Consider the following 12,620-nt stretch of genomic DNA (forward strand, 5'->3'; position numbering starts at 1 on the left):
CAGATATCAGATCCCATACAATGGCGTAACTTTGGTCTGCTTCCTCGGAAGTTACGCCACTGATCCCACACCTGTACTTTGTTAGTGAAATATACTAATAAACACTAACTTGAGATATTGAAGTCTCTAGTGCTAGTGCTGTATTGATCTTATTAGATCAATACATTAGTGCAATTGGAAGCAGTATTTGAATTATAACAGGCACATGTAGGGGTTATTTATCAAAACCCAATTTCTCTAAATACAAAAAGTCCAACCAAGCTAGAATCCACAATTTGACCTCATTTATTATTAGGGATGCACCGAATCCAGGATTCGGTTCGGGATTCGGCCAGGATTCGGATTCGGATTTCAGCAGGATTCGGATTCGGCCGAATCCTTCTGCCAGGCCGAACCGAATCCGAACCCTAATTTGCATATGCAAATTAGGGGCGAGGAGGGAAATCACGTTACTTTTTGTCAGAAAACAAGGAAGTAAAAAAATTTTCCCCTTCCCACCCCTAATTTGCATATGCAAATTAGGGTTCGGATTCGGTTCGGTATTCGGCCAAATCTTTCACAAAGGATTCGGGGGTTCGGCCGAATCCAAAATAGTGGATTCGGTGCATCCCTATTTATTATTAAAGGGATACTGTCATGGGAAAAAACATTTTTTTCAAAATTAATCAGTTAATAGTGCCGCTCCAGCAGAATTTTGCACTGAAATCCATTTCTCAAAAGAGCAAACAGATTTTTTTATATTCAATTTTGAAATCTGACATGGGGATAGACATATTGTCAATTTCCCAGCTGCCCCAAGTCATGTGACTTGTGCTCTGATAAACTTCAATCACTCTTTACTGCTGTACTGCAAGGTGGAGTGATATCACCCCCTCCCTTTTCCCCCCCAGCAGCCAAACAAAAGAACAATGGGAAGGTAACCAGATAACAGCTCCCTAACACAAGATAACAGCTGCCTGGTAGATCTAAGAACAGCACTCAATAGTAAAAACCCATGTCCCACTGAGACACATTCTGTTACATTGAGAAGGAAAAACAGCAGCCTGCCAGAAAGCATTTCTCTCCTACAGTGCAGGCACAAGTCACATGACCAGGGGCAGCTGGGAAATTGACAATATGTCTAGCCCCATGTCAGATTTCAAAATTGAATATAAAAAAATCTGTTTGCTCTTTTGAGAAATGGATTTCAGTGCAGAATTCTGCTGGAGCAGCACTATTAACTGATTCATTTTGAAGAAAATGTTTTTCCCATGACAGTATCCCTTTAAAAGCTCAATTTAATCGGTTCTGGTAAAAATTCGAGAAAATCAAGCAAAAATCCAAATCGTACGATTTTTCTTGGAGAATCAAACGCTATTTTTTTGGGCTTTTTTTCGAATTGCCCGAAAAGGTTAGATTTTCGGGCTAATTCCAGCGCAGACTACAGAAAATTCAACAAATTTGCACCTGTGCAGTAACCCCTACCAACTATTTAGTGATTAGCATTTTTAGCCATCTGAAGGTAGACCAATGAAAGTGGAATGAATGTATGAGAAGTGCATTGGTTCATAGATCTCAGGAAAAGATGAGTGGATTTATTTGAAATTCTTTAAAGAAGAACTTGTGGTATACAGTATCAAGTTTTCAATTGGTCTTCATTATATTTTTTATAGTTTTTTTAATTATTTGAATTTGTCTTCAGAGTCAGAAAGGCTACAGTAAGGATACAAATGTATTGTTATTGCTATTTAGACCCTAGCAGCAAGATTGTTGGAGAAAAATAACTCATAAACCACACATAATAAAAAAAATTTAAATCAGTTTAAATTGTCTCAGAATATCACGCTCTATGTCATATTAAAAGTTACCTCAAAGGTGGGATGGTATAGTAGTACGGAACTCAATTTTTTTTATAGGAGTTGGCAATTTGTTTAATTTTATTTACTTTTGTTCATTCTTCTTCTTTCATTTTAATTGTGTTTTTGGTCCGTTTAGGTGCATCCTGAAAATGGACCATCATTGCCCTTGGTAAGCACCAATTTTTTCTTGCTTGGAAACCCAGTATACTCTCATGTTTATTACTGAATAAAAATCAGACACTGAGACGTTGAAATTGTGATGACCCATTGAGAATGCCGGTGCCATTGTTTTCCTCAGCAGGTCTGTCTCATTACCCAGTGGTACATGATTGTCCCTGTGTGCACAGTACAGAATGGCCACTACTGTTCATGGTAGAGGGTTAGCAATGGCAGTGCTGCAAATTATCCCAAATATTCTCAACATACTTTGTATGTAGGGCAAAATTTGAAAATGAAATTGAAGCAATATTCTTCTGCCCGATCTGAACAAGCAGTCAAACAAACAAGCAGTGATAAACTACACAGCTGGTTAATCTCACCACAGGTGTCAGCCCTGGTGTTCCATATTGTCCTGTGGTGCTTCAAGGGATTACACAGTACACCCCATTAACCCCGCTGCTAGAGTCCTGCGCGGGTCCATTTTTTGGGACCCGACCCGTACCCGCAACCTGCAATCCGCAACCCGCACCCGCAACCCGCATTCTTACCCGCTTGGACCCGCAACCCGACCCGACCCGCAAGTACCTTCTCTGCAACCCGGACCCGCGACCCGCTGACCATCAAGAATCAGGAAGTGCTGTCATTATAAACCGGAAGTGACATCATCGGAAGTAGATATGATCAGAAAAAGGGGAGTAAAACCGGAAGTGCTGTCATTCTGTACCGGAAATGACATCATCGGAAGTGGGCGTGACCAGAAAAAAGGAGCAAATAGTTATATTGAGAAGATCCGCAGCCCGACCCGCAACCCCGCAGAACCGCCGACCCGCGGGTATACCCGCACCTTGAACTTCAACGAAAAACCCGCATGGTACTGCAGGTTTTTGCGGGTAACCCGCGGGTACCCGACCCCGGCAGGACTCTACCCGCTGCTTCTCAGCACAGAACTGCTCTTACTTACTAGTGCGGGCTATCTTACACCCCCTAGAATGTAGTATAATAGGAGATAGAATGCAACTAACTGTTTCTCATTCATGGGGCCCCTACAGTACAGCAACCACCCGCCCTCCCTCCACCCGCTCCCGCTCGAGCCTGACTTTCAGGTTCCTTTTATAGACACGCACCGCCGATGACGTCACAAAAGGGGCAGGTCGTGTAGGCGCGCGTCTATAAAAGTTCAATCTGGAAGTCGAAAGCCGGCATTAGTAAGGTCGCGGGCGGGGAGAGCAGCAACCCGCCCACGACCCGGAAAGGGAGGTGCAGGGTCAGCCCGCACATCACTACTACAGCCCTGACTTGCTTTGTTGTTCTTGAAGCCTTTCTCCACCTCACGCTGTCAGTGCCGGATTTGCCGGGCAGGAACCCCTAGGCTGCGCAGTCGTAGCACCTGGCCACGCAGTCCTAGTGCCTGCCTGCACTACCCCCAGCTGGCGCAAGAGCACTGGGGAGCAGCGCGTCCCCAGTGCTCCCCATAGAGCGGCTGGGCGGCATGCCTTCCCTAATAAATTGCCGCCCTAGGCCCGAGCCTTTGTGGCCTTGCCACAAATCTGGGCCTGCAGGATACTACTATATTAAGGGTATTTTCATCTTATTTAGTGTGTGTAAACATTTTCCATGTAGTAAAATAGAGTACATGTCACGTCTAAGGTTTGACTGTAATAAAATCATAATGTTATACAGATAGGTCTTTGCAGTTGTTAAGCAGGGGCCATAAAAACTCTTTAAAGGTCTTTATCCACATTGTAGGCCTTTGGTTGGACAGCACTGCGTTGTCTGTGTGATCAATAATTGGTTTAGCAACTTTTGGATATTTCCAAAATCTTCCCAAAGCATCTCTCTAGTTTTGCTTCCATTCTGCACTGCACAAACCCTAAAAATGGAAAATTAACAGCTACTACATGCTGTGCTTCTATGCCTATTTTTAGAAAGTTAAATCTGTTTCTGGGAGCACCTCTTTTGAGCAGCCTATTCATGTCTCAAGGGAATTCAAGGACTACGTTGTTGTATTTCAGGCAGTCTATTGGCACCGGGTCAAATTGATTAAATAAGAAAGGCAAAATCGTAGGGCAAAAAAGAAGCAAGATGGGGATTTAACAGTAAATTTGAAATGTGTGTGGGTTTTTGCTTTTTTTTTTTTTTTTTAGAAATACGTGCATAAATATCCCCCAAAAAACGGTATTATAACTTATTTTTGCTCTTTTTATTTGAGAGTTGGACATTTGTATGAAAGCTTTTGTCTTACTAATTCTATCCACCTTTCTTTCAATTAGGGTGAATAATTGTGTTGGATTCTCCAACTATAAGTTTTTTCTGCTCTTCTTGGCCTATTCGCTGCTCTACTGCCTTTTTATTGTTGCCACAGATTTACAGTATTTCATCAAATTTTGGACAGTAAGTTCTGATAACATGTTTTTTTTCTAAATGCATCAGTTAATAGTGCTGCTCCAGCAGACTTCTGCACTGAAATCTGTTTTTCATAAGAGCAAACATATTTTTTTATATTTCATTTTTAAATCTGACATGGGGCTAGACAAATTGTCAGTTTCCCAGGTACCCCCAGTCATGTGACTTGCGCTCTGATAAACTTCAATCACTCTTTACTGCTGCAATGCAAGTTGGAGTGATGTGAGAAAGAGCTATCCACCTGGCAACAAATCTCTTCTTCTTCAGGGCCACTTATCTCCCCAATCTGCCTTCCCGCCGGCTAGAATGAAAATCGTAGACGGGATGGCACTCGGAGCACTTAGTTTTCCGAAGTCGCCCAAAGTTTCCTCGTGAGGCAACTTCAGATGACTTCAGAAAAAGAAACACTCTGAGTGCCATCCCGCCAGTGATTTTCATTCTAGCCGGTGGGGAGGCAGTTCGGGGAGATTAGTCGCCCCGAAGAAGAGTAGATTTATCGCCGGGCGACTAATGTTCCAGAATTGCTGCTTGTGTCTCTACCCTAAAGTGTCAGTTTACTGCAAAAATAGATATGTAAAGGGGGTATTCTAACATAATTTGCAGTTGTTCTTCATTTTATTGTTTGGTTTGATTTTAAGCTACCTCCCGAACTACTAACCACACTACTTCACATTGGAGCACAGAGCTTTACCCATCTTCACCTTTCAGCTTTGCCTCATTTTATCTTGAATAGCTTTCTAGGTGTCAGGGTCAGTGACCCTCATTGCCCCCCCATTACTATTTTGTATCTTTTCATTCAGTCCCACCCCTATTCATCTTGCGGTTTGCTATTAAATACACTGAGCCTAGCAACCAGTTAACTGTCCCAAACTGCAAAAAAAAAACATTTATTTATATAGCGCCAGCAAATTACATAGCACTTATATTCTTACATAAATTTATAACAAACAAGAATCTTGCAAAAAATTAACAAACGGGTTTACAGAGTAAGAATAGAATTATATATATATATATATCTCTCTATATATATATATATATAGATATATAGATTATATATATGGCCGACAGTACTAAGCCTAATGCTGATACTTTTGCTGTTCTTTTGGCTTCAGATTGACTACACCTTTATATTCTTACAGTGAACATAAACCACTAAAAACAATAAAACTACTAAAAACTGTCTCAAAGTGTCTCAAAACACTTCCTAGATAAATCAATACATTTTTTTTTAAATTTCTTTTAGTCAAATAAACAGTGTCCATTCGTATTGGCCTGATGGATATAATAAGAGACTAATACATTTATATAAATGAGTAATATAATAAAACTTGCACAATTTGAGTATCTCTAGTAACTTGTAGCAACCAAATATTTGTCACTAGTGTCTTAAAGCAACTCACCAGTAACTGCCAACTGCTTATTAGTTGCCATGGGAAACTAGACCACTAGGAAGCTTCTCAACTTTTAATATGTTACGCCCACTTTTCTAATCCTGTCTTAAATGCCGCTTGTTCTAACATGTTTTAGTCACTAAAGTTTATGGCAGACATGGCATATCCTCAATAATGAAGAAACATCAGTGAAAATCTGATATTGCCATTTGCTTCAATGGCATCCACCCATCATCAGAAGCCTAAGGAAAACCATCTGTAGCTTCAAAGGATGACTTGGGAAGTGGTCTTGCTGTTGTGCCATGGGCTAATTGCATTGGAGCCACAAAGAGAATGAAATAAACGTTTAATGATATTGAGCAGGCACGACATTGATATTTTGATATTAGACTGCATTTAGATAGATCACTGACTGCATCCTTTCTGCTTCTACTGGCATGCAAGCTGCACATATATTAACCTGCCCATACTGTATAGTAAGAATTATGGAGCTAAATATTTTACAGACAGCTGGGAATCCTTTTGCCCTCTCTGTGTTCAAATGAACTTATAAAACACCTGGTTCTGGCCATATCTTCCTAATCATCCGGACATTTTCAGTAATATTCTCAGACAGTATCTGGCCTTGATTATTACAAACACAATATTTTCTGCAATTGCCCCAGTGATGCTGGATGCAAAAACTTGTGACTTCTAATTAGAACACTTAATTGTTAACAGTTTTAAAGTTGACCTTTCATTGCTCAGCGTCTTTCCTTCTTCTAACTCTGAGGTTTAAAAGGTCAGGAGATAATTTCATTTTATGTCTGATGTCTTCTCCTTATTTCCCCAACAGAACGGCCTGCCCGACACACAGGCTAAATTCCACATCATGTTTTTATTTTTTGCTGCTGCCATGTTCTCCGTGAGCCTCTCTTCTCTTTTTGGCTATCATTGTTGGCTTGTATGCAAGAATAGGTCTACATTAGGTAAGTCCTGTATGAAATGGAATTAAAGGAGACATATTGTGTAAAAAATAAGAATGTACCAGTGCATTATACTCATTTAGATATAGAAGAATTGTGCTTAAAAAAGTAGTGTTTCAGGCTGATTTATTTAATATTTCTGCAAAAAGCCTAATAATCCCTCCCTTCTTTTCCACTTCCTGCTCCCTGAATTCCCAGGCTGTGCAGGGGAGCCGGCAGCTCTCAGCTCACTGCACTGTAGGACAGGAACCAATCAGCAGCTAGCAGGACTTGATAGGGAACTGAAGCATGTCTGTGCTTGTGTGACTGCAGGACTGTGATTGGCTTTCCCCCTCCTGCTTCTGGCAGGGACCGTTAGGACATGCCCACTCCTCATTCGAAACACGACAGGGGCCAGAGAACATCTATAGGGAGCTCCAATAAAAGGGGCTATTTTTAAAGATAATATTAATTTTTAGCACCATGTAAAAGCAACACCATATATTACCTATAATTGCTTAAAAAATTAGGATTTGTTTCACTTATCCTATATGTCTCCTTTAAAATTGCTGGTGCTTTTGCATTGGTGTTCTGCATTCGTTGCTCACTGTAGTTGAGCACAATCTGGTTTATGTGCAGAATATTCCTCCTGGTCAGCTAATACTTCCAGCATTCTCTGCACCAGCTCTTGAAGATACACCGAATTTTAATTCTTGGATAATGTCTCTTTACCTTGATATATCCATTTATTGTTTATGAAGAGAAATTTATGAAGAGAAGTGGGGATAAAGCATCATTAAATGTCAATGTTATGGCATGCCACATTAGAATTACAGGATAAGGATTAGTTAATGGAGTATTAAAGTGATATTACAATTAGAAGAGGGATATTATAGATCTTTTAGACCATAACCATTTTATAATATTGTTACATGAGTGACATGAGTGTGTAGAGAACCTTGGGTGATATGATTCCTATTTAGCTGATCCAGATAAATCCCATCTGAAAGCATGGGCAAGTCTGTTCTAGCTTTAGTGTGGCTTAGTTAACAGTTCCAGTCAGTGTTGTACTATATATATGAATTCCCAATTTCCCATAGCCATGTATTATCTGACTTGGTGAAAATTATTCAACTTTTTAAACATGCACATGCCTGTGACCTCAGGAGCCAGGTTGTTTTTTGGAAGAAACCAGACCATCTGTGCGAAATCACAATCAAAACAGGGAGAATATTTAATTTCCATACACATAAACTATGGGGCAAATTCACTAAGAATCGTCGTTGCGCCAGGCGCAACTTCGCCGCACTTCGCCACACTTCGCCAGGCGTAGTTTCGCAAATTCAATAAAATCCGAAGTTGCGCACACAGGGGTAGCATAAGGTTGCGAAGTTGCGCTAGCATTGATTCGCTAAGCGAAGTTACGCTAGCGATGGTTAATTTGCATACCGCGCCAAATTCAAATTTCAATGGAGGAATACGTAGAATCACTACAAATGTCTGGGAAACCTTCAAAACATCAAATAATTTTTTTTTTTTTGCCCTACACATGTGCCCACTGTATAGTTAAGTTGCCATGAGCTAGGAAATGTAGGGGGGAAGGAGGGGAGCCCCAAAAATGTTTTCGATCTTTTTCAGCCTATCACCCATAATATAGAAAACACGCCAGCGTTTTTTGGGACTTAGAAAAAATTTGACCTTTTTTTGAAGCAATCCCTATCTACTCTATTGCGCTTCGCCTGGTCTGAGGTAGCAAAGGAAGTCTAGCGTAAAAGGTAGCGTTCAGTACACTGCGCGCGTTAGTGAATTTGCGTAGTTACGTCCGTATCGAAAATTCACCAGGCGTAAGGGTGCGAAGTAACACTAGCGAATTTACACCAGCGTGCCCAACGCTAGCGAATTGACGCTATCGTTAGTCCCTTAATGAATTTGGGTCTATGTCTCTAGTCATCAAATCAAAGAGAAGACCTCAGCGCCACTGTTTTTACTGCAGAGAGAGACTCTCCAAATTCTGCACAGCTCCTTTCTTCTCCTCTCAAGACATGTCCTATGAAAAGTTCTATTAGGGAATAGACTACATCTTGACACAAAATGATCCTGTGTTCCCCAAAAGCTCCTGTCCTATGATTACGGATGCACCGTTTTGGATTCAGCCGAAGCCCCGAATCCTTCGCGAAAGATTTGGCAGAATAGCAAATCCTGATATGCATATGCAAATTAGGGGTGGGAAGGGGAAAACATTTTGTACTTCCTTGTTTTGTGACAAAAAGTCACGTGATTTCCCTCCCCGCCCCTAATTTGCATACATAGTTTAGAATTTGGATTCAGTTTGGCCGGCAGAAGGATTCGGCCGAAACCTGCTGAAAAAGGCCTAAGCCTGGCCAAATCCCGAACCGAATCCTGGATTTGGTGCATCCCTACCTATGATGCAAACCATCCTATCTTAGACGTAGTCTATTAAGAATAAAATCATAATTGATCCCTCACTCTTGTCTTTTTGGTGAGGAATGTAATTTGAGACTCTTGGCATATGAGTCAAACATGCATTAGCAGAGCTTTGCAATCATAAAGTGTATTTGTAATGTTACTAAAAGAAAACATGGCATTAATGTATTCATTATGAATAATCGTTCAAAATACACTGAAATAGCCAAGTGTGAAAATGATTATCATTTTATCATAGTTAAATATAATTAAAGCACATAAGAAATTGATTACAATATAAATATGGGTCGAGCACAACTTATGTTAATGCACTAGAACTAAGTATTATGTGCCATGATACTCTCTTGTTTTATGATTGTCCAAAAAATGTCAAATATTTGTGTACATGTTCCTATATACACAAATGTACATGTTCATATAAGCCCAGTAATGTCAAGGCAAATGTGTGCGTATTCTTTTCACTAGAGGCTTTCAGAGCTCCAGTATTCAGGCATGGGACAGATAAGAATGGCTTTAGCCTTGGCTTTAGCAAAAACCTGAGGCAGGTATTTGGGGATGAAAGGAAGTTCTGGTTGCTGCCTGTATTTACAAGGTAAGTTACAAAATGTATCATCATAAAGAAAATCACTGCATAGGTGCACCATGCTGAATTTCTAACTTAAATGAAGGCGCCTAAAGTCTATAACATACTATATAAATGTTTTAAAATAAGCTTTGCTAAAAAATGAGCATAGGCCAGCAACCCTTGTGATGTTCTTCTACAATGTCTCTGCTTAAATATGACCCTCAATATTCACATGGGTTTGACATTGTATAGTATTTGCTATCTGAAATATATTTTGCAGTTAAAGGGACACTCTCAACTCCTGTAACCTTCATTTAACTTAAACTAAATGTATACATGTGTATTAAAAACCTATATTCTAATTAGAAATCCAGTAATGGACGGCTGCTAACAAAACAGTAACAGCAAAGGGGGGAGGGAGGGGTTGTATAATAGTATCTAATTATCTGCTTTGCAAGGACCAAACATGAAGTAGCCTCAATTTTCTTGTTTGCCCTGTTGGTCAAGCGTTCGTCACATGTTACTTTGGCCCATGAACATTGTATTTAACCAGCTAGAGTTTCCCACCCAGCCTGTTGAATATCTGAACAAATATGAGTAGATACCAATCAGAAATAAGAATCTTTCAACTTTTCGGTCAAGAAAAGTGAAGTAAAGTGCTCATAGCGGAACAAAATAACTACTACAAATGTTCAGCTGCATAAAGGTAAATAAAAAGATGTGTAGTGATGTGCGAATTTGTCTCGTTTCTCTTCGTCGGAAAATTTGTGAATTTCCCACAAAAATCGTGAAACGGTGAAAAATTTGCGAAACTTCGGCGACAATTGGACCGCATTAAAGTCAATGGGCATGCGTACAAAACTTTGACGCCAACGAAAATGCGACCTCGAACTTTCGCAGCAATTTCGCAAATTAATTAGTTGCCGACGAAATGCGGAAATTTGACCGTGAATTCGCACCTGGCAAATAAATTCACCCATCCCTAGTGATGTGTAATCATTTTCATAAGAATAATAGATACCTTCACAGTTTACATCCGCACAATTCATTTACAATCCGCACGACTCAAGTTTAAGTTTATTTTTTCAATTATTTTATTGTGGAGCCTGCACAATAAAATATTTAAGCTGTTTCGCACTGAGCCCTGAGTTGTGCAGACTTACTTGTTCTGCTGGATACCTACTCTATGGACTGCACCAAGGCAAATATATATATATATATATTGTTAATCTAATGTTTAATCATACACTACTGGATCCAATTCTTACAACAAAGGCAATCCAGTAATGTACTTTACCCTATCCGGAATTTTGTGTTCTTTGTATTGTGTAATAATGCAGTTTATGTTTTTGACAGGATATATCCTCATATTACCTGTATAAATCTGGAATTGATTTATATGTTTTCTTGTAGTTTGGGTGATGGTTGCTCATTCCCTACCTGCCTTGTAAACCAGGATCCTGAGCAGGCCTCCACACCAACTGGCGCTAACACAGCAACAAAAAGGTAATGCATGTAAAAACATCAGTTGCTTCTCTCTGCTTATATATAATAATGTCTATTGTTCATAAGAGAGAAAATATTCTGATGCTGTGATAAACCGGTTTTAGGAGTAACATATAATTGATTTCCTGGCTCCATTCTACGAACCATAAAATATACTAAATAGTACTATCATTGTAGGCTTTGGGATTGATATTATCCTGCCTTGAAGCCTACCTGGGTGTGGGCCCACTAGGAGATTCCTTGGCACCCTGGTTGGCCTGTCCCATGCAGCCTAGATGCTTACTAAACCTTAAAGCAATTTTAACCAATTACTTAAGGAAGGGAAGTCCTTGCTCCTTGTACATGACAGTAGGTATGAACAGCAAAGGTAGTGGCTTTGACCATTATAACTACTGTCATGTACAAGATGCAAGGAATTCACTCAGTACCTCAGAAGGCCGAGTCTTAGAAGTGAGGTTGGCCACACATAGAAGAATGAAGACCAGTTTTCTTTAAACTGTGGGGTATACCTCCTAGTGGTAGGGTCACCCCCTGCACATTGCCTCCCTGCACTGTCCCACAACTGAGCATAGACCTACTCCCTACTCTTTCCCCCTTCTGTCCCAATAACATTAGTTGTTTACACCAGGTCTAAAGTGGTGTCAAATACTGGTGTCATTTAAGGCATGGCATTAATTCATATAGGACTACAATTAAGCTTAATAAACATTGTAGTTTGCAGTCAACTTTATTTTGCATGATTGCCTTACCTTTACAACATTAGTTTTTTCCTTCTGCCACTCTCTGGTCCTTACATGACTGGACCATAAAACAGACTTGATGAGACTGCCTGGAAAGCATTCCATTAAAAAATGCCTTTATCACAGATCAGGAAAATAGAAGCAGTGTGTCCAAATTTCTGCTTCTGTGGCCCTGTAGTAAAATAATGAACATTTTAATTTTCTTTATAGTCATTTGCAGTCTGGCTGCACCAGTTGTTATTTTGTCCAGAGGGATTAGTCTGAGCCTCCTGCAAGTAGTGATTATACATGTTGTGATGACACATAGGCTAACGCAAAGCAACAATGCACATCCCCATATAAACCTCTGGTCATGTCCACGTAGCAAAAACGTGCTTTTATTCTATATTTCAGTATCTAAGCACTTCGTTAATGCAAAATAGCTCTGAGAAGCAATTTGTACCATTATGTGGCTAAAATGATTCTAACGCCAACAAATCTTGTTAACTTGATCAGCAAAGCCTTAAATGCACCATGAGTTGTGGCTGCTGGGAATAACCAATGTAGAACTGCTGTGTCTAGAACAGAACTCTCTGCCTAAAGTCTTCTTAGCGTAGTGTTTTCATTTGCTCTTATTATTCTCTGTAATG

At 40.0% G+C, this 12,620-nt stretch overlaps 1 protein-coding gene across 2 annotated transcripts in view; it reads left to right on the plus strand.

The window, feature by feature from the left end:
* zdhhc2.S (zinc finger DHHC-type containing 2 S homeolog) overlaps positions 1–12,620 on the plus strand; it is a 62,496-nt gene that overhangs the window by 42,767 nt on the left and 7,109 nt on the right. For both annotated transcript variants that reach the window (XM_018243165.2, XM_018243164.2), the window contains exons 6-10: positions 1,975–2,007; positions 4,268–4,388; positions 6,627–6,759; positions 9,646–9,772; positions 11,159–11,251. In XM_018243165.2, coding sequence (XP_018098654.1) covers positions 1,975–2,007; positions 4,268–4,388; positions 6,627–6,759; positions 9,646–9,772; positions 11,159–11,251 — 507 coding nt within the window. The remainder of the gene's footprint in view (positions 1–1,974; positions 2,008–4,267; positions 4,389–6,626; positions 6,760–9,645; positions 9,773–11,158; positions 11,252–12,620) is intronic.

This window comes from Xenopus laevis, chromosome 1S, assembly GCF_017654675.1.
Source record: "Xenopus laevis strain J_2021 chromosome 1S, Xenopus_laevis_v10.1, whole genome shotgun sequence".
Taxonomy (NCBI): domain Eukaryota; kingdom Metazoa; phylum Chordata; class Amphibia; order Anura; family Pipidae; genus Xenopus; species Xenopus laevis.